The sequence below is a fragment of the Lemur catta genome, chromosome 2, assembly GCF_020740605.2.
Source record: "Lemur catta isolate mLemCat1 chromosome 2, mLemCat1.pri, whole genome shotgun sequence".
Taxonomy (NCBI): Eukaryota; Metazoa; Chordata; class Mammalia; order Primates; family Lemuridae; genus Lemur; species Lemur catta.
This window is the reverse complement of record NC_059129.1, coordinates 130,210,406-130,236,839: the sequence shown is the minus strand read 5'-3', so window position 1 is coordinate 130,236,839 and position 26,434 is coordinate 130,210,406. Positions and strand designations below refer to the sequence as shown.

Here is a 26,434-nt window from a genome sequence, read left to right as displayed (position 1 = left end):
AATGCACTCATCATGTACACATACACCCATCCCCTCCCCCGACCCCCTGTCTCAGTCTGATATCCAATTGGTATCCTTCCCCGATGTGCGTTTAGGTGATGATCAGGGAAACCAATTTTCTGGTGAGTACTTGTGATGCTTGTTTTTCCATTCTTTGGATACTTCACTTAATATAATGGGTTCCAACTCTCTCCAGGAGAACCAGGACAGTATATTTTTAATTGAAGAAAATTCATTTCATAATTTAAGACGTTTGTTATAAAACTGACATAATTTTTCTCTCAAAAAGTTGATACTCAGATTGTTTTAGAGGAAAAGTATTTGGTGATACAGTCTTAACATGGTGTTAGTGCTCTAATGCCATATGAATAGTAGGTTCTCTCTAGAGTCCTGTCTCTGCATTGACTATTGTAATTATTGCCTTTGGTGTGTCTTTAGAGACTTCATGCTACCCATAACTTGATGGAATTGTTGATAGCCAAGCACCCAGGGATACCTCCTACCCTGCGAGATGGCAGACTTGAAGAAGAGGTAATTATTATTTTATCATTCTGTCTGTAAAAGTATATTTTTGTAAACCTTTTGCTCCATCTAAGTGATAGTTCTTAGGGCCTAAAACATTTAAATAAATGTAAACATGTTTTCCTGTTATTTTGACATTTCAAACTTTGCTGTGGTAATTTTAGGTGGCAGAGACATCAGTACTCCATACTGTTTTGCTTCTTTGGTAATCTGCTTGCAGTTATGTGGTTACTGCTTGTTGTAGATAGGCTATCAGTAGCCAACAGCACAGGATGTAAATAAAGAACACATTAAAAAAAGGAGACCTTGTTGATCTCATGGCAGATCTATAAAAGATGTAGTTTATTAAGTATAAAAAGTTTTTACTTTCTCCAACTCTTGCTGCATATTATTTAAGGCAGTAAATAAATTCAATTTTCTTTCAAAGAAGTTCCTCTACCATAAGTATTAATATCTTATTATGCTAATTCTCCCAGGGAATTTTGCCATTTTTAAAGATAAAAGAGAAAGGACAAAACTAAAAGAAAAAGAGTAGATAAGCTCGAAATGTATTGAACCTGTAAATGGAGGCTTTATTTGAATCAACAAGATAAAAAATGAGATGATATAAGTATGCACAGCGCTTTGACCATTGGTTGTGGGGGGTTTGTTTTGGTGAACTGTTTGTTTAATTGACAAATAAAAATTATGTATATTTATGGTATATAACATGTTTTTTTTTTTTTTTTTTTTTTTTTTTTTGAGACAGAGTCTCACTTTGTTGCCCAGGCTAGAGTGAGTGCTGTGGCATCAGCCTAGCTCACAGCAACCTCAGACTCCTGGGCTTAAGCGGTCCTCCTGCCTCAGCCTCCCGAGTAGCTGGGACTACAGGCATGCGCCACTATGCCCGGCTAATTTTTTCTATATAGATTTTTAGTTGGCCATATAATTTCTTTCTATTTTTAGTAGAGATGGGGTCTCGCTCTTGCTGAGGCTGGTCTCGAACTCCTGACCTCAAGCGATCCACCCGCCTCGGCCTCCCAGAGTGCTAGGATTACAGGTGTGAGCCACCACGCCCGGCCAACATGTTTTGATATGTATAAATATTGTGGAATGGCTAAATCAAACCAATTACCTCACATATTTTTTTTTTGTATGAGGACATTTAAAATCTACTCTCTTAGCCATTTACAAGTATACAATATTGTTATTAACTATAGTGACCATATTGTATTACAGACCTCCTGAATGTATTCTTCCTGTCTAACTGAAATTATTGTATCTTTGACCAGCATCTCCCCAATCATTCTAGGCCCTGAAAACTACCATCTCTGCTTTATGAGTTCAACTGTTTTAGATCCCACATATAAATGAAATCATGCTGTGTTTGTCTTTCTGTGCCTGGCTTGTTTCACTTGGCATAATGTCCTCCAGGTATAGACAGTGTTCTTGTAAATAACAGAATTTCCTTCATTTTGAAGGCCCAATAGTATTCCATTGTGTCTACACTTGACCCTTGAACAATGTAAGGGTTAGGGGCATTGAACCCCCACACAGTTGAAAATACGAGTATAACTTTTAGGTCCCCCTAAAACTTAACTACTAAGAGCCTGCTGTAGACCAGAAGTCTTACCGATAGCAGTTGACTGACACATTATTTTGTGTGTTATATATATTACATACTGTATTCTTACAGTAAAGTAGGCTGGAGAAAAAAATATTATCAAGAAAATCATAAGGAAGAGAAAATATACTTACTATTCATTACTTGGAAGTGGATGGTCACAAAGGTCTTCATCCGCATTGTCTTAGACTAAGGAAGAAAAGGAAGAGAAGGGGTTGGTCTTGCTATCTCAGGAGTGGCCGAGGTGAAAGAAAATCCATGTATAAGTGGATCCACTTAGTTCAAACCTGTGTTGTTCAAGGGCCAACTGTATATACCACATTTTTTTTATTCATTCATCAGTTAATGGACACTTAAGGTTGATTCCATGTCTGGGCTATTGTGAATGATACTGAAATGAACATGAGAGTACAGCTATCTCTTCATTTCCTTTGGATATATACTCAGAAGTGGAATTGCTGGATCACATGGCAGTTCTATTTTTAATTTTTTGAGGAACCTTCATACTATTTTCTATAATGGCTGTGTGTGTACAGGCGTTCCCTTTTCTTGACCTCCTCACCAAAACTTATCTTTCATCTTTTTGATAATAGCCATCCTAACAGATATGAGGCAATAGTTCATTGTTTTAATTTGCATCTCCCTCATGATTAGTGATGTTGAACACCTTTTCATATACCGCTTAGCCATTTGTATTGATATGTTTTCTTTTGAAAAATGTCTTTTCAGATTCTTGGTTATATTTTAATTTAGGTTATTTGTTTTCTTCCTATTGAGTTGTTTGAATTCTTTATATATTTTGGATATTAACCCCTTATCAGATGTATGATTTACAAATATTTTCTCCCATTCTGTAGGTTATCTCTCCACTCCGTTGTGGTTTTGTTATGTTTTGTTTTGTTTGTTTTTTGTGGGGTTTTTTGCTGTGCTTTTGACTTCACTGTTCTGAATGTTAGATGGCAGTCTAAGTGTTAGGAGTTTTCAAGTAAAATTTCATTCCCAGTGTAACCATCTAATCCTTGCACTTTTCATTTAAATGCCTTCAGTGACGGGAAGCTATTGTATATCTGGGAGACAACCCAGTCTATTAGTGGACAGCTCTAATAACCAAATAATTATAACCAAGGAATTTTAATAAAAATTAATTGGAAGATTGTGACAGGAAGAGGAAAAATGTTTCATAAGAAGGAGTTTTCATACTATATAGATGCATTTCTAAGGAGACCATATTATCACTTTGTCTAATTGTCATAGAATATGAACCCATAGTATTTCAAAACTGGACAAGATCCTAGAATTTATCTTCAACCACCTCCTTTTATAAATGAACTAATGGAAGCTCAGGGAAGTGAAATGGCTAGTCCAAAGAGATGTATCTATTCAGTTGAGCCATATGAAATTGCCATTCATTACATTCATTACAATAGAACACCAATCATACTGGATTGAGACCCTACTCTTATGACCTTGTTTAACCTTATTTACATCCTTAAAGGCCCTGTCTCTACACATAATCACATTGGGGATTAGGGCTTCACATGTAAATTTGGGGGGAACACAATTCAATCTATAATACCTGTGTTACTGTATATTCTCAAGTATTATTTTTAAACTCAAGTAATGCCAAGAAACTGTGATAACTAAATTAGACAAGGAATTCTGGAAGGTGTCCTTGCTTTGCCTCGTAATTTGAAATGTTGCTGTCATTTTTCCCCTCCCTCTGTTTTTTCTAATTAAGAAACTATTTAAATAGAAACTTGGGGATTGGATATTTGCCATTTCTTAAATTTTGTGACTTGGACAGGTAAATTTTGTTCTCGTCCCTATATATCTTAGGAATTTCTAGCATGACTTTTATCTACAGTATACCTGTAGAGTTTTATGTTTAAATCAAATTAAGTAGCTTTAAATATATAAAATGACCACATTGTTCTTCAAACATAATACTACAGTATTTTTTATATCTGGAGTCAAAGTTTGTTTTTATTTTCTGTTTCAACACAGGCCAAACAACTACGAGAGCACTATATGAGCAAGTGTAATACAGAAGTTGCTGAAGCCCAGCAAGCTTTACAGCCTGTGCAGCAGACCATACGTGAGCTTCAAAGAAAAGTATGTGCCAAAAATGCAATGTTTCTTACTTGTTTTTGTCTCCATATATCATTTTGGTTTTTGTTTTAGGGTAAGGGAGAAACTTGAATTTCCTTATTCATCATGGGATTCTTAGCACCTAGTACAGTGTCTCACCCACAGTACAAGTTTATTTACTGTTAGTAAGGTTTATTGGTTGAATGAACAGGTACATAGCTAAAGCAACTATTTTGAGATTCTCTTTTATTTTTTTTAAACTATAATGGGTTTTCTCTTACCTTGAGTATGTAACAAGTTGTCTTTTGAAGAAAGTAAAGACTTCTGTAACCTCTTTTTGATCTTAAATATGTATATTTCCAAAATCCTTTCTTTGTTACATTAAAACCACAGATATTTTTCTTATGGAATACATACCATTTATCATTTCTAAAATTTCTCTTTTATGGAATCAGTAGCAAAGTCTAAAGAGGAGGTTACACAAATACACTTTTATTTTCCTTTTTTTAATCAGTTGCTCCAAATTTTATTCTCCCTAATTCATTAATTATTAAGTATTCAGGCATATGATTTTAGTATTATAGGTTGTTCGTTGAGTAGAATCTAGTTCAATTAGTCAAAAATTAGAATGAAGGCTTTCTGTACTATGCTGAGAAAGAAATTTATGACCTTTTCACATACCGAAAGTAAGTATTGAATTTTCATTTTGGTGTAAAGTATTTTTTTAGCATAGCTTTGTTATGCAAGTATGTGCAATAAATTTTCATTCATCCAGAGTAGTCAGAAAACAGGTGCTCTCTTTAATTATGTATGCAAAAGAGGTATTTAACCATTGTATAGATAGTGTATGTATTTGGCTCCCCTCTATTATAATTCCTTTGAAAATTGCATTTATTGGTTTCTTTGAATTATGCAAATCACCCTTCCCAATGATGGAAGCATAGTAAAAAGAGTAATGGTGCTAAAAAATATTAATTGATCAGCTATTGTCTTTTTTACAGATTCATTCTAATTCTCCTTGGTGGCTGAATGTGATCCACAGGGCAATAGAATTTACTATTGACGAGGAGCTTGTTCAGCGAGTGAGAAATGAAATAACCAGCAACTATAAGCAACAAACTGGCAAGCTTTCTATGTCAGAGAAGTAAGAAAATAGCACAAAACAGATTAACTGTAATCACCCCAAATATTCAGATCATTCAGTATTTAGAGATGTAATTAAGTACTAGAACATATTTTGGTTATAAATGTATGGGTTTTACATTTTGTTAAGAGTACATTTCAAAGAAAATTATTAGGGGTAATTCTAAAAGAGAAATTTTTTCATATACTATTAATATCCATTTTAAAATGCTCTCTTGTAGTGCCTTTTTAAAATCTGAAAGTATTTTCTTTGTTGGATACACCCAAAGCCAACTTTAAGCAATGGGTTCTTGGTTTTTTGGGGTTTTTTTTGATAGTTTGCAGAAATTTATTAACATAGAAAGATGTTGTTTGATCTTCTATCCCATCAGCATCCATTGAAGTACCTACAACAAAAACCACTTTTACCCACTATTCTGGATTTCAATTTAGATGACACTTGTTGTTAAGGTGGGAAGTTTAATAGGTGCTCATAGCGCAGGTGGAGAAAGATTTCTCACACAGAGATTAAGATATATAAGTAAAATTTATTTTATCCTTTAGAACGACAGGGAGAATGAGAGAGAGAGATAAAGAAAGAGAAGGGTGGGAGGAATAGAGCAGAGAGATGGCATGGCATCCACGGAAAGAGAAGGGAGATGCCAGCAGCAAGGCCAGGTGGCTCGCTGATTTTAAGGGGGTTGAAGAGAAGAAATAAAAGAGTGATGCTGTCAGTGGAAAACAAAAGTGGTAGCAGAAGGTAGATAACAAAAGCTGCAAGGATGTCAAAGTCCAAAAGTTGGTTTCCTGCCTTCCTTGGAGAAGGGATTATTATAGGAGATGTGGCTCTGTCCTGGAGATATGGTTGAGGCTTGGAGCTGGTTCTCTTGCTGTTTACTCAGGAACTCTGTAAAAGCACATTCTCAAAAAAAAAAAAACAATTGTGAAAGATATTTACATCTCATTTCCATCCATTCAGCTTTCTTCAGAAGTTGTGCAAAGCAGAACTCCTGCAGGGTACCTGCTAGTTAGACAGCTCATAGGATTGACCTTTAACCTTACTGGGGAAATTGTAGGATTAGGTATTTTCCTATGTGGGATTAGGTGTTTGTTTTCCTGTTGTTTCTGTAAGGCTGCCCCTTTCACTTGTTTTAAAATGGCTTTTGTTTTGGAGAATTTCATCCTTGACATAAGGCATTCATGCTTCCCCAGTGTGATTTTAAATGTCTTCATTTAGTCTTCCAAAAACTTTTTCAAACGTCTGCTAAAAGAGATATGTTACATTTTCCATGTGTTTTATTACAATCATCTTTTTGACCACACAGAACCTCACGGGCTTCTTATTCATGAAGTATGTGCAATATTTATATGTCTTGAGTGCATTCCCTTTTTCTCTATTAAGCCCAGGGATCTCAATTTCAGGATAAGTTGCCAATTTAGTCATGATTCATTTTATTCATTTTTAAAGCTATATCCTAATGCTGCGGTCCCCAACCCCAGGGCCGTGGACCATAGTGGTCTGCAGCCTGTTAGGGACCAGGCTGTAGAGCTCTGCCACCCCTCCTGTACCCTTGTCTGTGGAAAAATTATCTTCCATGAAACCATAAAACCAGTCCCTGGTGCCAAAAAGGTTGGGGTCCACTGTTTATTCTGCCAGCATTGTTGAAACAGCAAAGAAAATATTAAAATTATTTTGAAGTTGTTTTTCTTAAATTACACAGAAACTACTTAAAAGATGTAAATTCTCATAGTAGAATACATCCTTATTGAATGTTTTGAGGTCCCAGATTTATAAAATTGCCAATAGGAAACATAAAACATATCATTTATTATAGAAACATTCCTTTCATAAACATTGGGCATAAATAGAAAATAACAAAGCATGTTTCAAAATGTGCAAGGGTAAACATAAAATACCTATAAGTAAGTTAATTTTTTTATATTACTGGATATTCAGAGATTATTTTACTATTATCTTTGTTTTTGTATGAAATCGATATCTCAAAAGCAAAATTTTTCATGTTTGCTAGTTAATGATTGTTGGGAAAGGCTTTTAGCTTAATGAAGAGCACAGATAGGTGCACTAATCAGATTGTTAATGTTCATATCCCTGTGCCACCACTTACAAGTTCTGTGTCCTTGAAAAAGTTATTTAAGCTCTGTGCCTTAGTTTCTTAATCTGTAAAACCCCTCAGCATTGTTGTTAGAATCAAATAAATTAACATTTGTGAAGGACTTACTTAGAATAGTGTAAAAGTTACCTTCTATTATTATTTTCTTATCTTTCATTTAAAGGACCTGCAAGAGAAAACATTGCTAAGAATGGTTAATGCTGATCTGTGATAATATTTTTCACCCTCTATTCACATGACTCAGATATATGTTAGTGTAGAGAAATTTTATGAAGTTACATCTTCCCATGTAAATTTAAATTTCTAATAAGTTAGAATAAAAACCTTGTTTTCTTTTTGTGAATAGTATCGATACCTAACCTAATTTTGTTCAAGTATCTATGCATATTGTTTTAGAAATTATTGAACAGCTATTCTGTGCTTATTAGATAATGTATTTTTAAAAATGATATGATGTAATTCCTGCCTTCTAAAAGTAAGCTCATAGAAAAACAAGACCCACAAACAATTTGAGTAATATGATTATGTATGAAAACTGAACATAACAAAATACTAAAATGAATATTTTCAATAAACTTCATGAACAGAAAGAAACATAGATGAGTGTTAGAAGATGTTAAGGTGAAAAATATTAAGGAAGGCTTCAGGAAGGAGGGCAGCTTTTTTTGAACAATTTGGGGAGCGAGGTATATGGTATTTCAGGATGGAAAGTATATACTCTTAACTTTTAACTCTTTGTATTTTCCAGTTTCTAATGTCTGATTATTTTAGGCCTTTTTTTTCCTTTCATAAACCCATACACACACATCCATACTTTTTTTTCCTTAGCCCTTTTCATTCACAGTTTATCAAAATGGTTGAGAACACTGTATTTGGGTTTAACTCCTAACTCTGCCACACATTTGTGACTTTATTTACCTTAATTTGTTATATTTCATCCATAATGTGAGCATAGCAGAAACTATTGAAGTTATACATGAAAAGTGCTTGGCAAAGTACCTAGCATATAGTAGATGCTTAATATTTAATTAAATATATATATTTAAATGAAGAATATAACTCTTGGTTAGTTTTCTTCTTTTTTCCCAATTTTCTGTCTTTATGTATCATTCTGCATTCACCTCTCCATATAGAGCAAGGGCATCAGGGGGACATTTGTAGTCAGTGAGCCTTAAAAAGGAAGAATGTGGCAATCCTGATCTTTCAAAGATACCTGAGCCAGAGAGAGACATAGATTTTGCATATTCTTTCCATTTTGAGCACAAGACTATCAAAATCTTCTGATGTCTTTTGTAGTAGATAAGCCAATGTTATTGTACCTTGACTAGCAGATTCCAATTGAATACGCTCCTAAGGAACACACTCAAGTGCAGCTGGGTAAAATGTAGCACACAGTTTCTTTAACACTTTGTTTGGCAACCATTTTCTGAATTTGAGAAAATTGACTCTTATTCTTTTGTTTGTGTTGTGTGTGGTGCTGGTGGTGGGAATCAGATTTCGTGACTGTAGAGGTCTTCAGTTCTTACTTACAACACAAATGGAAGAGCTATATAAATTCCAGAAGCTAGTAAGAGAAGCTGTAAAAAACCTGGAGGGACCGCCATCTCGTAATATTATTGAATCTGCAACAATCTGCCACCTCCGACCAACTCGACTTCCTCTCAACTGGTAGGTAGTAGAAGAATTTATACAATGAAATGGTACCATTCATTAAGCTAGATTTCTTCTGAGAGAAGAAACAATGGCTCATATAATAAAACTTTTTTCATTTTAATTCAGATAGAAATAGAAAGAGATATATTATTAATCTAATTTTTTAAAAAAAACTCAAGGACCAGGTACTGAAAACCATGTAATTTTTTTTTCTGAAATGGCATGTCTGTTACAAATAAAAAATAAAGTACAAAATACTAAGCTTCTCTTAGCAATTACCTGAGTGCTGGTTATGTTTGTGACTATTTCTCTGATACTCTTTTTTTTCAGCTGTGTCTTTTGTAAAGCTGATGAATTATTCACAGAGTATGAATCAAAGCTATTTTCTAACACGTAAGTTCTCTATTTGATATTACCCATCAAGAAAATGAAACATTTTACAAGATTTAGTGTTTGATTATAAGACTATATTTTCCTCACAGTGACCTGTCTTATATTTTTTGCTTCATTAATTCAAGTAAGTAAACTCTTGACAATTCATATTTAACATGCTCAGTTTTACCTATGCAGAAGTCACTGCCTTAATGTTCATGTCATGGTAATGTGTAATTAATTCAGGGGCAGTTTAGGCGAGTGGTAAGATCCCATGCTCTATCTAGTCTGACCAATTTGAACTCAAATCCCTGCTCATTGTTCGGGGCAAATTACTTCTCTAAGCCTCAGTGTCCTTATTCGTGACATGAAGGTAATAACATCTCTTCATTGAAGTTTTGTGAATATCAAATAAGAAAATGAGCATAATTATTTAGCATAGTGCTTGATACATAGTAAGTGTCATATCATATGTTGTCTCTCATTATTAATACCCTTTCTCCATACAAAGTCTTCATCCTGTGTTGGGGATTAAGCTACCTGGTGAGTGCATATAACCATATTAGGAGCAAAATTATCTCTATTTTACAAGGTTGGAAATTGAGAAAAGGTTCTAAGTCTGATTGCCTTGAAAAGAAGGATTGATAGTGTACTTCTGGATCATACTATGCTTTTTTTTTCTTATGCATGGTCATTGGTTGTGATTTATATTTTAATTCTCAGAGTGAGATTTATAGTTTGGAATTTATAGACATTTTTGATTATGCCATATTGATCTCAGGAAACACTGGACAAATTTATGACACTTCCAGGATTTTCAGAGTTGCTTTGGTTTTTCCAAAGACTTGCAAGCATGATCTTATAGATATCACACTGAAAGTTGTTGAAGAGTTATTGACCTTGCTTCTGTATTTGTTCTGCCAATATCACTCATTTACAATATCACTCATTTACTTACCCACTGACAGTAGTTACTATTGTTTTGTTCTGGTATGTTTTCAGAGTCAAAGGCCAGACTGCAATATTTGAGGAGATGATAGAAGATGAGGAAGGACTGGTAGATGATAGAGTACCTACCACCACCCGGGGTCTATGGGCAATAAGTGAAACGGAACGATCTATGAAAGCAATACTATCATTTGCAAAATCACATAGATTTGCTGTTGAATTCATTGATGAAGGAAGTACTTCAATGGATCTCTTTGAAGCATGGAAGAAGGAATATAAGGTATAGAATTTTAAAACTTCCTTCCCATATTAAAAATTTTCCGTTTTTACATTAATTTTAATGGCTTTCGTTTTTCTCTCCAGCTTTTTTAAATCTGCTCCAGAAATTGAGGTGTCACTATTTTTCTTTCCCTAAAATGTAACTATTGTTATAAGGAATTACTAATTCAGTAATACTCATCATGTAAGGACAGTCTATTTATTAAATTACTAAAAGAAAATCATTACTGAACTGAAATTTATCTGAAACCTTTTGTTTAGCTGTGAAAATGTTTCATTCTATTCTTAGCTTGATTTTATGCTGCTATTCTTTGAACTTAGAGTTTTGTTTTTATTTTTTGTTGTGCTTTTGCTCTATGATAAATAGCCAAATATCAACAATCTTAAACATTGGAAAACATAGTAAATACTTCTCAACCTACAAGAGGTTGGAAACCATTCCAATGAGTAAAGCATAAAGTGGCTTTTCATATTTATATTTTCATGATTTCATCATATTATAACTCTGTACTGGAGATGAGATTCCAGAATTCATTAACTTAGAATTATTCTTTATATTTGGATTTGTTATTCATTATCCTACTTTGCAGGTGAGATGGGTAGGGAAAGGAAAGAAGTGTATCATTTATTTGTAATGTCATAATTCCATTCAATATCTTTTTTGTTAAGTTCTTAAAGTTCAGAGAAAAATTTTTATGCAGAAACGAAGTTGTCTATAATATCAGTTCATACATTTGATAAATTAGGGTATACTTTTATAAAGTCAAAATCATTGGTTCATAATAATTTTTTTCCTCACACATTACTATTGTAAATACAGAGCACATTAACACTGTTTCTTATAGCCAGGCATGGAAAAAGACAGTATTATATACAATGTCCAGTTGTCCTGTATTCTTCCTTTGGGCTCAGTTTGGTTACATGCTCTTTGTCCAGAGGAGTGCTCATTGTGCACTTCTCCCAGGTTTTTGTGCATTTTTTTCTGTATAACTTTGCAGACTTTTTCACAGAAAAGCAAATAAATGAGCTACTGCTATATATATCAACCAGGATCTACCTCAAAATATAAAGTTAGTGAAGAAAGCATGTCAAAAAATTTATGCTGATTAATACCATTTCTATAAATTTACAAAACATATATAACCAGATTATTAAGGATACATACATGTAGTATAACTCCAATGAAAAGTCTGTAAGGATAAATACAATTCAGAATAGTAGTTACCCCATTGTTGGGCCTTTCCTCACATATTCCTTGAAGGAGGAATATGTGAGAAGAGACTGATACAATTGAGAAGGAACACAACAGAGGCTTTCCTGAGAATTTTTTCTTAAAATGGATGGCGAATACTCAGTTACATTCTTGTTGCCATATATATTATTTTGAATATGTGAAATACATTGCAATAAAAACACTTAAAAAAAATAAAGCAGAGAAAAGATTCCATCAGCCCAATATTGAACTGTAAAGATCTTTGGTTCCGCCAAGGAATCTTTGGGTATTCTGTTCCTAAGAATCTAAAGAGGCAGTATCCTGTGGAGATTTTTTAGTCTCACCTCCTCATTTAAACTGGCCCAAAGAATTATTGCTTGTACTTTAGACACTTAATGAAAAAACATGTATGTCTAAGACCTCATAAAGACTTTTGCTCAAGGCATATCTTGGTGGTTTTAACCAATTTTAATTATATGCTTTACCACCATTTTATCTTTTCTGTTCTTTCAGTTACTTCATGAATATTGGATGGCTCTGAGGAATCGTGTATCTGCTGTTGATGAACTTGCAATGGCTACGGAACGACTAAGAGTGCGTGATCCTAGGGAGCCAAAACCCAGTCCACCTGTTCTTCATATCATAGAACCACATGAGGTAATTTGCAAGTAAATCACAGAAAAAGGCACAGCAAATAGATGTAACAAAAATTCAAGACCTGTTGAAAAAGTAGAGTCAGGACAGTGATCTCTTCTATAAGTATATATTTAATCTCCATTCTTAATTTGAGCCATTGTTTTTACAGGTCTAAATAGGTCAAAGGTGAGAAATTTCACATCTATTCTATGTTTAGCATTAACTATTTTGGTGCATTTTCTTTGTTTCTCTACAGATTACACAGTCATCAATTTTTTGAACACCTTCTATGTGCTATTTATAGGTATTCACAGTTACTTTTTAGATGTATTTTCTATTACCTCAGTTTTATCAGAACTAGAAAAATCTTCCTGTAGAACAACTAAAAGCTTTTCTTTTGCTTTTGCTAATGATGAACAGATATCAACAATTTCCAATAAATTCTTCCAATAAATTCTCCTTTGTATCTCAAGATCAAAACATAACTCCGTCAGTCTTTTTATTTCTACATTAAAAATATTCCCTTTATAATTCATTTTTATCCTTTGTGTGTGTTTAGTATTTTAAATCTGTTTCTTTAAGGCTTGGAAACTAATTTAGAAAAAAATTGAAATATTCATTATATACTATTAATATGTCACTTACATATGAATTCTGAGTAAGTTTTTCTGAGAAAACAAATTCGTCTTTCTGTTTGCTGTATTCTGCTGGAGGAAGGAAGGGCAGTAAGATTCTTCCCTGAATTTCATAAAATTACTCAGGCCAAAGCATTAAATCATGTAATTTTTCTTCATCCCATGCATGTATTACTGGAAAATGGTGCATAAATAGAATTGGGGTTGATTTTTATCTGACTTTAGGTATATAGGGATGCTTTCTATTTAAAAGAGCTGTAGATTGAATTTTGCCTTCTATAAAGTGAAAAAAAATCCTTTTGAAATATCTAATATTCCTTTTACAAATTTGAGTTTTAAAATATAAATAGGTTTTCTTTTTCTTGCAGGGTTTTGTTTTTTTTTTTTATCATTTCAGAATATTATGGGAGTACAAATGTTTTGGTTACATGGATTGCTTTTTCATTGCTTAAGACAAAGTTATAAGTGTGCCTATCTCCCAGATAGTGTACATTGTACCCATTAGGTATGATTTCACCCATCTTCATCCTCCCCCCTCCCATAAACAGGTTTTCTTAAAACAAGATACATATATATTATTGGAGAATTGTTGAGAGAGAATAAAGAAGTTTTTGTTTTTTGTTTCTTTTTTAGGTAGAACAAAATCGTGTAAAACTACTAAATGATAAAGCCGTTGCTACATCACAGCTTCAGAAAAAACTTGGGCAGCTTCTTTACCTAACTAATTTGGAAAAGGTATTGTTTTCAAGAGATGCTCTTTTTTCCTGTGCTGTATTATCATAAGCCACTTTATTAGTGACTCCTTCCATTTAATCTATTAGGCCCATAATTAATGGTACAGGTTTTTTTATTAAGTCTTTTATTTGTGTTAGTTATGAGTCTGAACACTATCTCTGTCTCTACAATAGTTACACAGATCCCAAAAGAATATTATATCTATAGAAATTATAAGTTACACAGATGATGTAAAAAGCATGCACTCTATAGCAAAGAACAACGTAAACCGACTGTAGTTCAAATGCCTGAATAGTAGAAGTATCCCAACATACCTCAAAATTGCATTATATAATATATATACATGCATTCATTCATACATATATAGGTATTTTTTAATTTGTTATTTGAAACTGTGAAATGTGTTTGGAAGGCTACTAAACCAGAAGACATGGTAATGAAGGTGAACTTTAGTTATTTAATATAATTCACAACACATTTTCTGAGTTGTGATCAGTGTTATATTGGACATTGAGTTGATGGGTCATTAATAAATATAATTCCTTTTTATTGCAAGAATTCTTAGTCTACCATTTGGCAGAACATCTTTTTGGAACAAGATAAAGTAATAGATGTTTAGATAGGGCAAATGAAGACAAGCCATAGACTAGAGTTGGTTCTGAAAACCAGTGTAACATATGTTTAAGTGGATCAATAACTTTCAGTGATGACAAAATGAAAACTTGGACAGTGATTATAGGTAAAATAGCATGTGGTTAAGATGATACACTTTGGATCCAGATAGCCCAATTTTGAATGAAAACTCCACTGTTTCCTAAATATGTGACTTTATCCAACTTATTCACCTTTCTTTGCTCCATGTGTAAAATGAGAATAATATCAACACTATCTTATAAGGCATTCTTGAGAATTATATGAATTAATATATATAATAAAGTGATAGAATAGTTCCTGCTTTATTAAGCACTGTCTAGGTGTTTGAAGCTATTGATATTATTGACATCATTATTACTGTTTATTACTATGATTACCAATACTGTTATTCTGAAGAGGAAGAAGAAGGAAAAAAAACATTGAAAAGTCAGTCTCATGTAAAATGCTAGCATTAAGAAAACATTTGGGGGAATAAGTCCCAACATCCCTGGACTTGAGTTTTTAAAATGTAAGATTTCTCTACTCTAAATATGATAGTCAAAATGAAGAGACAGTTTATCATCTGTTAGTTGTAAATCATTGATATGTTGAATTAGTTTTAAAAAATTAAAATTCCAAGGATATAAATAATCCACCTAGGAAAATCCAATTTGGCTAATAATATAAGAAAAATCATTTAATCTATAAATGAAGGAAAATCAGATTACTCAGGTACCATTTTCTGTTGACAAGTAGGCAAAGATTTTTTAAATAACTCTACCCAGTGGTGAAAGGGCAGTGAATGAATACATTTTATGCATTACCAGTGGGAGTATAAATTGATATAAGCTTTCCTGAAAGCATTTAACAATATGTATCAACAATTTTATGCAGATTGAGTATCTCAAATTCAAAATCCAAAATACGTCAATGAGCATTTCCTTTGAGCATCACATCAGTACTCAAAAAGTTTTGGGTTTTGAAGCATTTCACATTTCCAGATTTTCAAATTCGGGATGCTCAACCTATATGTGAAAGAAAGGAAAGATGGACAACATAGATAAAATGAATTGGAATTTATACAGTAGAGTTAAATGGACATTTTAGAACTGCAAAAATACAGTTATCAGTAATCAAAATATCACGGAGAGCAGACATAAGAAAAAGACAGAATTAGTGAACTCAAGCACAGGGCAATAAAAAATATCCAACTTAAAGAAGCATAGAAGTAAAAATAAAGTAAAGATTTGAGACACAATCATATGATCTAGCATACCTGTAATTGAAGTTCAAGAGGAAAGAGAATGGGACAAGAGAAACTTGAAGAGATAATGGCTGAGAATTTTCTAAAACTGTTGAAAACAATGTGACACTGTCTACAGATTAGAGAAGCTCTGAGAACCCTGAGGAATATAAATAAAACAAAAAAAACAAAAATAACACCTAGATACATCAGAACCAAAAATTATGGGAAAAAAATCTAGAGTTGAGAGAAAAAAGACAATATTTACAAAGAAGTACCAATAAATCTGGTGACTACATAGAGATATTTTTCTTTCGGCCTTTGAAGATGTTCTACTGTTACTTGGTTTCCATGGCTTCTCTGTGTAACCAAGTTAACACTGGAAAAACATCTTTAAAATGCTGAAAGAAAAAAATACTACCAACCTAGAATTCTATATCTAAAGAAAATATCCTTTTTAAAAAAAATGAATTATAGGTATTTTCAGATAAATAAAAACTGAAGGCATTAATCCCCAATAGACTCACATCACAACAAATATTAAAGGAAGTTCTTTGAACTCAAGAAAAATTATCCCGCATTGAAGGATGGAACTACAAGAAGAACTGAAGAGCAAGGGAAAGCTTAAATATGTAGATAAATATAAAAGAATATTGACTGTTTAAAGCAACAATACTATTGTATGGGTTATATACAACATATATGGAACTAAAACACATGATAACACAAAGGAAGGAAGTAAACAGAGGTAAACTATAAGATTTTTTCATACTTCAGAGAAATGGACCAAAAAAATCCATAAGGATATTGAACATTTGAACATTGGGGACAAATCTAATTGACACCGACCACTGTACTCAACCTCTGCAGAATACATACATTTTAGGCATACATGGAACATTTACCTTATGATAGGCCTTATGATAAGTCAAAAAGCAACTGTTAAATTTTCAAAGGATTAAAAGTATACAAGGGTGTATTTCCCTACTAAAGAGGAATTAAACTAGAAATCAGTAATGGAAAGATGACTAGATAAATCCTCAAATGTTTGGAAATTGACACCATACTTCTAAATAACCCATGGGTCAAAGAAAAAGTCACAGTGGAACTTAGAAAATATTCTGAACTGAATGAAAGAGTATGTGACAATCCAGCTAAGGCATCCTTAGAGGGAAATTTGTAACTTTTCATCAAGGATCTGCATATTGCCATGTATGAGAGAAATTCAGCCTACCACCTTTTTTTGTAAGTAAAGTTTTATTGGAATATAGTCATACCCACCCATTTACCTGTTGTCTGTGACTGCATTCACACTACAATGCAGAGTTGAGTAGTTACAGCACAGACCATACGCCCACAAAGCCTAAAATATTTATAATCTAGCTAGGTTACAGAAAGTGTCAACTCTTTTCTTTAAATATTAAGAAAAGAAAAGTGATGGTGAATTATGGTAGATTGTTTATGAAGTGCTGCAATAATGCCCCTCCTCCATGTGTATGTGCCTGTAAGCAATCCACTCCCATATTGACTCTGAAGTTGGTCAGATACCTTGCTTTTGACCTTCTGCTACAAGCAAAGACCTGAAAAGTCCATGCACATTGGGTTCTCCCAATCCTGTTGCTCTTTGGAACTCTGAGACTATGTGAAGAAGCCTAGCTTACCTTTTTGAGAAGCAGAGCCCTCACTCAGCTCAGCCCTCCCCATAGACCAGCTAGCATAACAACCACCAGACATGAGCACATGACCATCCTGGGCCATCCAGCCCCAGCCAAGTCAGCCCATCCCCAAATCACCCAGGTGACCTGTAGAATCATGAGAAATATGTGTGTAGTAAATTTTTAGATTTATTATATATTGTCTGAAACAGAAATCAATAATTAACAGAGGAAAAGAGTAATTAAATTGTTCAACTTTTTACAAGGCCTGCACACTTCCATTTTAGTTAATAGAATTGTTTTGAACCTTTGGAGTTCCTGAATCCATGCAAAATTTAGCTTGTTCTTTGTACTGCTTGTATGCCAAAGGATAATTTTTTAAAGATGTTTGGTTAGTGAAACCTCAGAAGCTTTAGTGATCACTCGTCTAATTTACTTTATATTTTTCTCAGTTTTGAAACCTGTCTACTTGGTGACGTTTTTGAAGCTCTTTCAATGTTTATAATAATTTTAAGGCAATTTTTAAAAGCTATTGTATTTTGATGTAACTTCCAGGTATAGAGAGGACTCAAAGCAATATTTCTGCTTTCCAGTTATTTGCCTTAATGTGATTAGAAAAAGAATGCTGAGGAAGCCAATATTAATAAGGAGTTACGTTATATAAATAAATTCTGCCTCTTACCTTGTGATGCCATGCAAAGTAGACATGAAGAATAGTTTTTTCCATGATTTTTAAGGAGGCTTTGTTTCAATTATAAATTTATAAGTAATTCATATTTTTTTGTTGTTGAGACAGGATCTTGCTCTGTCACCTGGGCTAGAGTGCAGTGACATCATCATAGCTCACTGCAACCTCAAACTCCTGGGCCCAAGTGATCTTCCTGCCTCAGCCTCCCAAGTAGCTGGGGCTACAGGTGCGCACCACCACGCCTGGCTAATTTTTCTATTTTTTTGTAGAGACGGGGTCTCACTCTTGCTTAGGCTGGTCTCAAACTCTTGGTTTCAAGCAATCCTCCCTCCTCGGCCTCCCAAAGTGCTAGGATTACAGGCGTGAGCCACCACACCTGTCTGTAATCCATTATTTTTAATAAAATATAGCCTGAAAATAAAATTTTGAAAATTTATCTGGTTTTAGTTTTGCCTTCTATTATAATCACAAATACACCAATATGATAATTTAAGTTATAGGTTGAACCTCCCTTATCTGAAATGCTTGGATCTAGAAGTGTTGCAGAGTATGGATTTCTTTCCGATTTTGGAATATTTGCATTATACTGATTGATCATTCTGAAGTGCTCCAATGAACATTTCCTTTGAACATCATATCGGCACTCAATAATTTTTGGATTTTGGAGCATTTCTGATTTCAGATTTTTGGATTAGGCATACTCAACCTGTATAATAAAAATTGTTTTCATTTTTTGTTTACTCCTTGAATAAATATTTTTTGTAAGTCCCAGGAATAGTAATATTAGGTAATATATAAATTGTTAGGTCATCTCAATTATTAGATTATTTAAATTGTGATTGCCAGCGTTTACTTCTATAAATGTGTTACAAAACATGTATCAGGTTTTAAATGTAAAAATGTAGCTAATATGTTTTTGAATTCTTCTTTTTGGGATAGTCTCAGGACAAAACGTCGGGAGGTATTAATCCAGAACCTTGTCCAATCTGTGCTCGACAACTGGGAAAACAGGTGAAATTATAATAAATGTTACATGCACTTATAAAATACATTACAGTTTTCAAAGGTTTGTACACGCAATATGTTTCTTTCTTTCTTTCTCTTTTTCTCACGAACTGTTTATATGAAAGGCAAGTATTACTTTCATCTTAAAGGTAGCGCCAGAGGTTACGTGAGAAGCTTAAGGTTACATATGTTTGAGCAATATTTCCTAAATGATAAGTGAAACAATATTTCTAAAATGAGCTCATCTTTTTCATTAAAGATGCATAGATTTGAAAATTGTTTCTAGTCACAAGATTGTGTACAAGTGATTTGATTTTGTTGTATTAACATAGTTATTCAGTAATTGTAGAGAAATGTAGTACAACTCGCATAGATTTACTTAAGAAAGTCTTGCACAGGTATGGTAACATAGCAGTATTAATACCTCATAACACTAGGCTTTAGAGTACAAATATTTAATAACATCTCTCCTAGGGGAATTTAGGTATAATTTTTAGAAGACTGTTGTATTAAGTATATTTCTTTGTGAATATCAATATATAAATATCTGTAAACATAATGGCACCATATTCTCCTTTAAGAGATTCATATTTTTATCCTACCAACTGGGAGTTATGAAATTATAAATTCTTTCTCTGATAAATCAATATCTACATTATTAGAATATTTATTGCTTTTTAAAATTTGAAAGATAAGGCTATTACTATTAAAGAAGTGAAATTATTGTTGGCTATTTTTTTCTATGGAACTGAATGGAGAGGTAAATAAATGTATGAGTTCTGTATTCTGACTAAGAATCAGGAAAAGTACCTTTTAGGTTTCCAAGATTTATTGAGAAGGTGAGATCTCAGGGACACTTTATTTGGTAATAAATATTAGAAGAATAAATATTACATTGGAAACTGAGCAGAAAAAATAGTAGTGTACAAATGCCAGTGACTTATGACAAAAGTCAGTAATGAAAATGTTTAATAAAAGCTGTGATAAAAATGGAAGGGATCATGACAGAGTAGTGCCTTTTTGCTTTTATTTTTGATGAGATTACATGCAGCTGGATTGTCTCAAATTTTTTCTCATTTTGTCTTAAACATTTTCAGTTTTTAAAGTTATTTCATATACATTATTTTATTTAGTTTTAGCATAACCTAGGTCTCCTACAGTTAGAAGAACATACTAGATTACAAAAATAGTAACTTTTTTTACAAAAAACTGTACTTTTCAAACTCTGTTCATACCCACAATCTGTAGGACTCCTTTCAACTCTCCAGTTCTCTTCCAATTCTTCTAATTTAGGTCTATTAAATTAGAATCTATCAGAGATATCTCATATATACTGGCTGATGCCCCTGGAAGCATTGTCATTTGTCTTTTCTTCTGTTTGAGCCACTCAGTCAACTTCCTGTCACTCCTAATGCTCAGTTGCTGGGTACCTTTTTGGTTTCTTCTCTGTTGCAGATGTAGGTGGGCCCATCTTGCTGTTCAGCTTGTCAATTCTGACCTCTCATGAGTCATAAAAGTCCTCTTCAGTGGAGAGAGTACCTTCTTCCCAGTGGCACTAGAGGTACATAGAGTACAGGGTAGTGCTATTGTGTGTCATACAAAAATACTAGTTAAACACCTCTTTGGTTTTTTTACAGTCTCAACTCCTGAGGACTCAGGAACAATTTCTTGAGAGCAGAGGTCCAGCTAGAGAACAATGTGACTAGTATTAGCCAGTAAAACCCAAAATAATTGTTTTTAAAGCTTATATACCTCAATTTTCTCTTCCCTGAGTATAAGTTCTTTTCCAAAGAGCTTCTTAGTTCATTTTGCAAAGAACCTCAGGTGGGCCCAGCCACACACTTTTCTTTCTATACAAATCCATACATGTCTAAATCATAAAAAAAACCACAGCTTAGGATTTAGGATCTTTATCACTCAAGACACCACTCAGTTTTTGTTGTTGTTTTTACCAGGTAAAAAAGGTTAAATAACTTTTATAAGATGTTATAACATGTAGAACTGATACCTAGACTAAATCTAATGCTCTTCCTTACCTCTCGTTGCCAAAGAGGGAAAAGTTTCCAGGGTGTGCTGCTGAGATTCAGAGAGGCTTATTTTACTTTCCCTTAAATAGGACAAGGGATTTCTTAAAAATATCTTTGTGTTTTTTGAAATATATCAAGAACCACTTTTAAATCTGAGATGCTAGCCCATCTCATTTTCTGTGTAGTGCTTTAATGTGTGAAAATATGAATCTGTTTAATAAATTAAGTAGAATATATTGAATATAACATTATCTCCAAATTAATGTTGTTCTCAGTCCCTCTATTATATCTGCTGTTAGAGTACTGAAGGAATAATTTACATTTTTCCTAAATACTGAAATAAGAACGCCAACTTCTTACAAAATAACAATGACTGGCAACTGTGCTCACTATTAGGATGAACAGAACTAAAGACTATGAAAGTTTACTTTGAACTAGAAAATACTTAATTTCAAAGCACAACTTGGCTTTCATGACTTAAAGAATATTAATGTCATGAGATATTTAGGAAGTGAAACTGTGACTCCCTGCTTCCCCTTTTAATATATTTCTAGATTGGGAGAGATCTTTCACAGCATCTCACTAAGGTTTATTCTTCTTTGTGTTTTCTTTTTAGTGGGCAGTATTGACCTGTGGGCACTGTTTCTGTAATGAATGCATTTCTATAATTATTGAACAGTACAGCGTGGGGTCTCACAGAAGCTCCATTAAGTGTGCCATCTGTCGCCAGACCACATCTCACAGAGAGATCTCATATGTCTTCACCTCAGAGAAAGCAAGCCAGGAAGAAGACATTCCTGTCAAGGTAAAGTAGGTCAAGAACATGTAGGAACATAATTAGAGCAATATAATAGAAATCAATATCTGGCAAATAAGATCATTAAAATTAGAACAAGGTTGGCACAGTGAATATGTAAAAACCGCTGTTGTTCATAGAGATAGTGCCTGAAAAATATCCCTAAGAACCTTTGGATCCAAATAAAATTTTTAACTTTTGTGCAATTGCTGACTTATCTCTTTGAAATAATTATGCAGTGTAAGAATGCAATGTAAGAATAGGATAATGCTCAAAGGATAGCCAGGTTCTATCATAATTAAAGCAAAGAAGTGAAGAGCAGTATTTCCGGAAGCGTTGGAACATGTGAGTTTGTTGATCATAAAGTATGAGTTCCTTGGGGTACCAGCAAAGGGTTCAGGAGTGGAAGGAAAAAGTGAGAGGGTGAACAAGCAGGAGGGAACTGCAGAGTGGTATGGGAATAGCAGAACGGACATGGATAAGTGGTGAGGGGATCGTTACCTCAGGATCATCTAGTACTGTTCCCTACCTGTGAATCCCCTGGATAAATTTATACACTCCACCCTCTATACCGTGGATTCAACCAACTGTGGGTTGAAAATATTTGGAAAAAGAAAAAATTCCACAAAGTTCCAAAAAGCAAAACGTGAATTTGTGGCGTGCTGAGTACTATGTTTAATTCAGAAGAATTAAGTGATGTGTAGGCATTATATTACATACTATACGTTATCTAGAGATGATTTAAAGTATACAGAAGGATATGTGTAGTTTGTATGCAAATATTCTGCCATTTTATGTTAATATAATTGACTAGAGCATCCTCAGATTTTGGTATCCACAGGGAGCCCCGAAACCAGTCCCTCGTGGATACAGAGGGAGAACTGTATTTTTAAAGCAAATGCCAAAAGAGTTGCTGAATGAAGAGGTGACCTTTAATGCAACCCTGAAGCATTTCATGGTTATACTGTATCCTGCTCAGCACAGAAAGAACTGCTCTCCTTCCCAGTCCCTCTTTCCCCATTCTTCCCACTCCTATAGTTTCTCTCTCCTTTCCTTCCCATATAGTGTTTCTTAGTCCTTTCTTCTTTTTCTTCTCTCTCTCCCTCTGGCCACAGACATGCCAAGGGCCACAGATGGCATTCATGGCTAAGAAGAATGGTTCACCCTTAGATGAAAACATTCAGCACAGTACAAGGAACAGCATAAGAAAGGACTGCTGTGTCAGGCTTCCTGCAGGGAGGTTGAGGAAGTGATTACTGTAGCTACCAGTAAACACAGCCTCTATGAAACTGAGTCATTGAGCCCATCACACCCAAACACCTGTTCATTTTATGGCAGCTTTCCTAGACACCCAGGATAAAGATCACGACAGTTCCATTTGCTGTCCTGTTGGGACAGGGATACCAGAGTATAAATACTCTCTTATTATACTCTCACTTCTTCCTGGTTGTTAATAAACACATGAATTAATAGAATCATAAAACATAAGATTCTAGAATTTATTAATGCTAATAATTTCCTTCTTGTGATAGACACGTGTATACTGGCATTTCCTTTATGTTGAACACATGACTGAATATTGTACCTATTTTACAAGCAAGTTTTATAGCTCCTCCACGTCCTCACATTGCTTCGTGCCACTTTTACATTTGCTTTTCACTGCTTTTTCTGCCATCATTTGTGTCTGCCACATCTGCTTTCTGCTTTCTGTCCTCCTTTCTGACTTCTGTCACATATCTGCCCCCCTATCTGTCACTTTCTCCTTGAAGCATCTACTTATTATGTTCTTAGCCTTTACCCCACTCTTCTAACTTTCTGAAATTTCCACATTAAAGGGCCATATTACCTATCTTGGACTTAAGGAAGTGATCTTATATAAATAAAGATGGCTCTATGTAAATAATTAAGACATCATTTTCAAATTTTAGAGCATTTAGTTCAAACTACTTCTGAACCCAGGGTTTTTTTTCTTTTTATTATTGTTGATTATCAAATGGCTGATCTTTAATAAACAATACTGAGAAGTAATTTTTTATTTCATTGAAGTTTTTGTATTATCTGAAATGGATATTTGATTGTATTTATGTCAAGAATCTTGGACATAGCAAACGATATGATATCATGCATAGTACTTAATCATATAGCTGGTCTGCAGATTAAAGATATTTGGAGAACATAAAACTGGTATTAAATAGTATTAGACATTTTTTTTCAAGTGGTACTTTTTGGAAATAAGAGATTTCACAATGTGAGGAATCCTATTGTTTGACCATAGAAATAAAATGAATATTGGGATCACGAATGTTCTATTTGGTAGATGCACTCACCTAAGTTAAAGATCGTATCTTCCCTAGCAACAGTGTGACAGTATTCCTAAATGACCTTTGGAACCTACTGGGCATCTCACAAAGTAAACAAAATTCCCCTTGCAAGTTCTGACAACTGCCAAGCATTTTGGATGGTGAAGTAGGCCTTTTGGCAGAACATATGCTCCACGTGGCATGTTCCCTGTGTCCTATGTTTGGCAAGGTTTCATAGAAAACGTTTTTGCCAGTGGAAATGCTGAGCCTATAGTGGACAAGATTCTTATAAGAAGTTTCTGTCCAGGAGAAAATATACTACATAGATATAGCCACAGCAATATAGCACCTTCCCATCCAACTTCCCCTACACACACGTACAATTGCCTCATCTTCTCAAACTTTTCAGTGCCTCCTTTTTAAAGTAAAGATTTTTTTTCATGTCCTGCGCACCCCCATAAATTTTGATTCATTGGACCTGGGATGTGGTCCAGGAATCTACATTTTTGACCAACAAATCTGTTGATAGTAGAGATGTGGTCTAGAAGTCTACATTTTTAACGAGCAAATCTACTGATAAGAGTGATGTCTTAATCAGTCTTTTTGTAAAGAAAAAAATATTGGATCTCTACGTTCAAACTCCCAGAGAAGCCTAGCAATACTATGTGTGGAATTCTGCTATGTATAGAATCCTGTTTTTTCTTTCTTTTTTTTGGTTTTTTTTTTTTTTTTTTTTGGTTTCTTTGTTTTTACTTTTGTTCAGTTGATTCAAAGGTGACTTGTGACATCTGTCTCATACTTTTTTTTTTTTTTGAGACAAAGTCTCATTCTCGCCCTGGGTAGAGTGCAGTGGCGTCATCATAACTCACTGCAACCTCAAACTCCTGAGCTCAAGTGATCCTCCTGCCTCAGCCTCCTGAGTAGATGGGACTACAGGTGCATGCCACCACACTCAGCTAGTTTTTTTTCTCTTTTTAGTAGAGGTGGGGTCTTGCTTTTGCTCAGGCTAGTCTTGAACTCCTGACCTCAAGTGATCCTCCTGCCTTAGCCTCTTTCAGTGCTAGGATTACATGTGTGAGCCACTGTGCCCAGCCCTGTCTCATACTTTTAAGATATAATTAAAATAAACATCTGGGGGGAAAACACTGATTATAAATTCTGGCTGGTTTAAAGTAGGCATAAAATAATTTGGCAAATATAATCCACAAGTGATTAAATATATTCGTCTAAATAGTTTTCTATAAGATATAAAATGTTTTATACAACATACATGAATATTAACTGATAAATTTAGAATGCAAGTATATGTTTTTGTTAGAATATGTTGTGACTAAATATAATTATAATTGCAAAAAAAACCCTAAATTAATAAATAGGCTGCCTATCGAAATTAGCCATAGCTTACAATAAATTGAACCACAATAGAGACTTCTGAAACATAAACTATAAATTTTCTTTATGAAATTGTCTTTATGAAAAACTTAATCCTTCGTAGAACATAAACTCTAGTAAAATATGGAGTGGACATTGTTGATAATGTAGCGACTTTATTTTATCCACTATTGTATCCCAAGCATTTAGAACAATGCCTAGCATATAGCAGACTCTCAGTAAGTATTTGGATTGATGGATAGCAATTGAATATTTTTATGGCCTAGTACACTTGTAAGATTTTCCACAGCCTAGGTAGAATTTCCGTTGAACTTTATTGAAGTAAAATGTGAATGCTTGAAGAACCCAATACTTACCCCAGGCATTTGCTTGAAAAGTATTCCTACTTAGTAGCACCAATCATACAAGCTTCATAACTATATTAAATTGTATCTATCACTACCAGCATAGGTTTTTATCATGGTGAACAGGTGCAGACAGAAATAAAACAATGTTAACTGATCTTATTCAGCTGAACCTACTTTGGACAACACAGGCACAGTGAAGGCATTAGCTCTGTTTTAAAAAGAAAAGTCCAAAATAAAAGTAATGAAAGATAATCCCAAAATAGGGAATGACTTCCCCTATGCTGAACAGTAATAGGAATACTTAATTTATTTGCAAATTATAAACTACTAAGGAAACCTCAAGAAAAATCTGTTACCTGTTACTAAATATAATCCCAGTTGTTCATTAATGATTAGAAAATATAGTTTTC

The 26,434-nt window shown here is 33.8% G+C and overlaps 1 protein-coding gene across 5 annotated transcripts in view; it reads left to right on the top strand.

The window, feature by feature from the left end:
* The window catches only part of SHPRH (SNF2 histone linker PHD RING helicase), a 90,976-nt gene that overhangs the window by 43,615 nt on the left and 20,927 nt on the right, over window positions 1–26,434 (top strand). For all 5 annotated transcript variants that reach the window (XR_006733578.1, XM_045544527.1, XM_045544526.1 and 2 more), the window contains 10 exons: window positions 439–531; window positions 4,130–4,237; window positions 5,215–5,357; window positions 8,962–9,135; window positions 9,451–9,513; window positions 10,495–10,720; window positions 12,446–12,589; window positions 13,837–13,938; window positions 19,097–19,168; window positions 21,806–21,994. Coding sequence is in view for 4 of the 5 variants with exons in the window: in XM_045544527.1 (XP_045400483.1) it covers window positions 439–531; window positions 4,130–4,237; window positions 5,215–5,357; window positions 8,962–9,135; window positions 9,451–9,513; window positions 10,495–10,720; window positions 12,446–12,589; window positions 13,837–13,938; window positions 19,097–19,168; window positions 21,806–21,994 (1,314 nt within the window). In the remaining variant the exon portion in view is untranslated. The remainder of the gene's footprint in view (window positions 1–438; window positions 532–4,129; window positions 4,238–5,214; window positions 5,358–8,961; window positions 9,136–9,450; window positions 9,514–10,494; window positions 10,721–12,445; window positions 12,590–13,836; window positions 13,939–19,096; window positions 19,169–21,805; window positions 21,995–26,434) is intronic.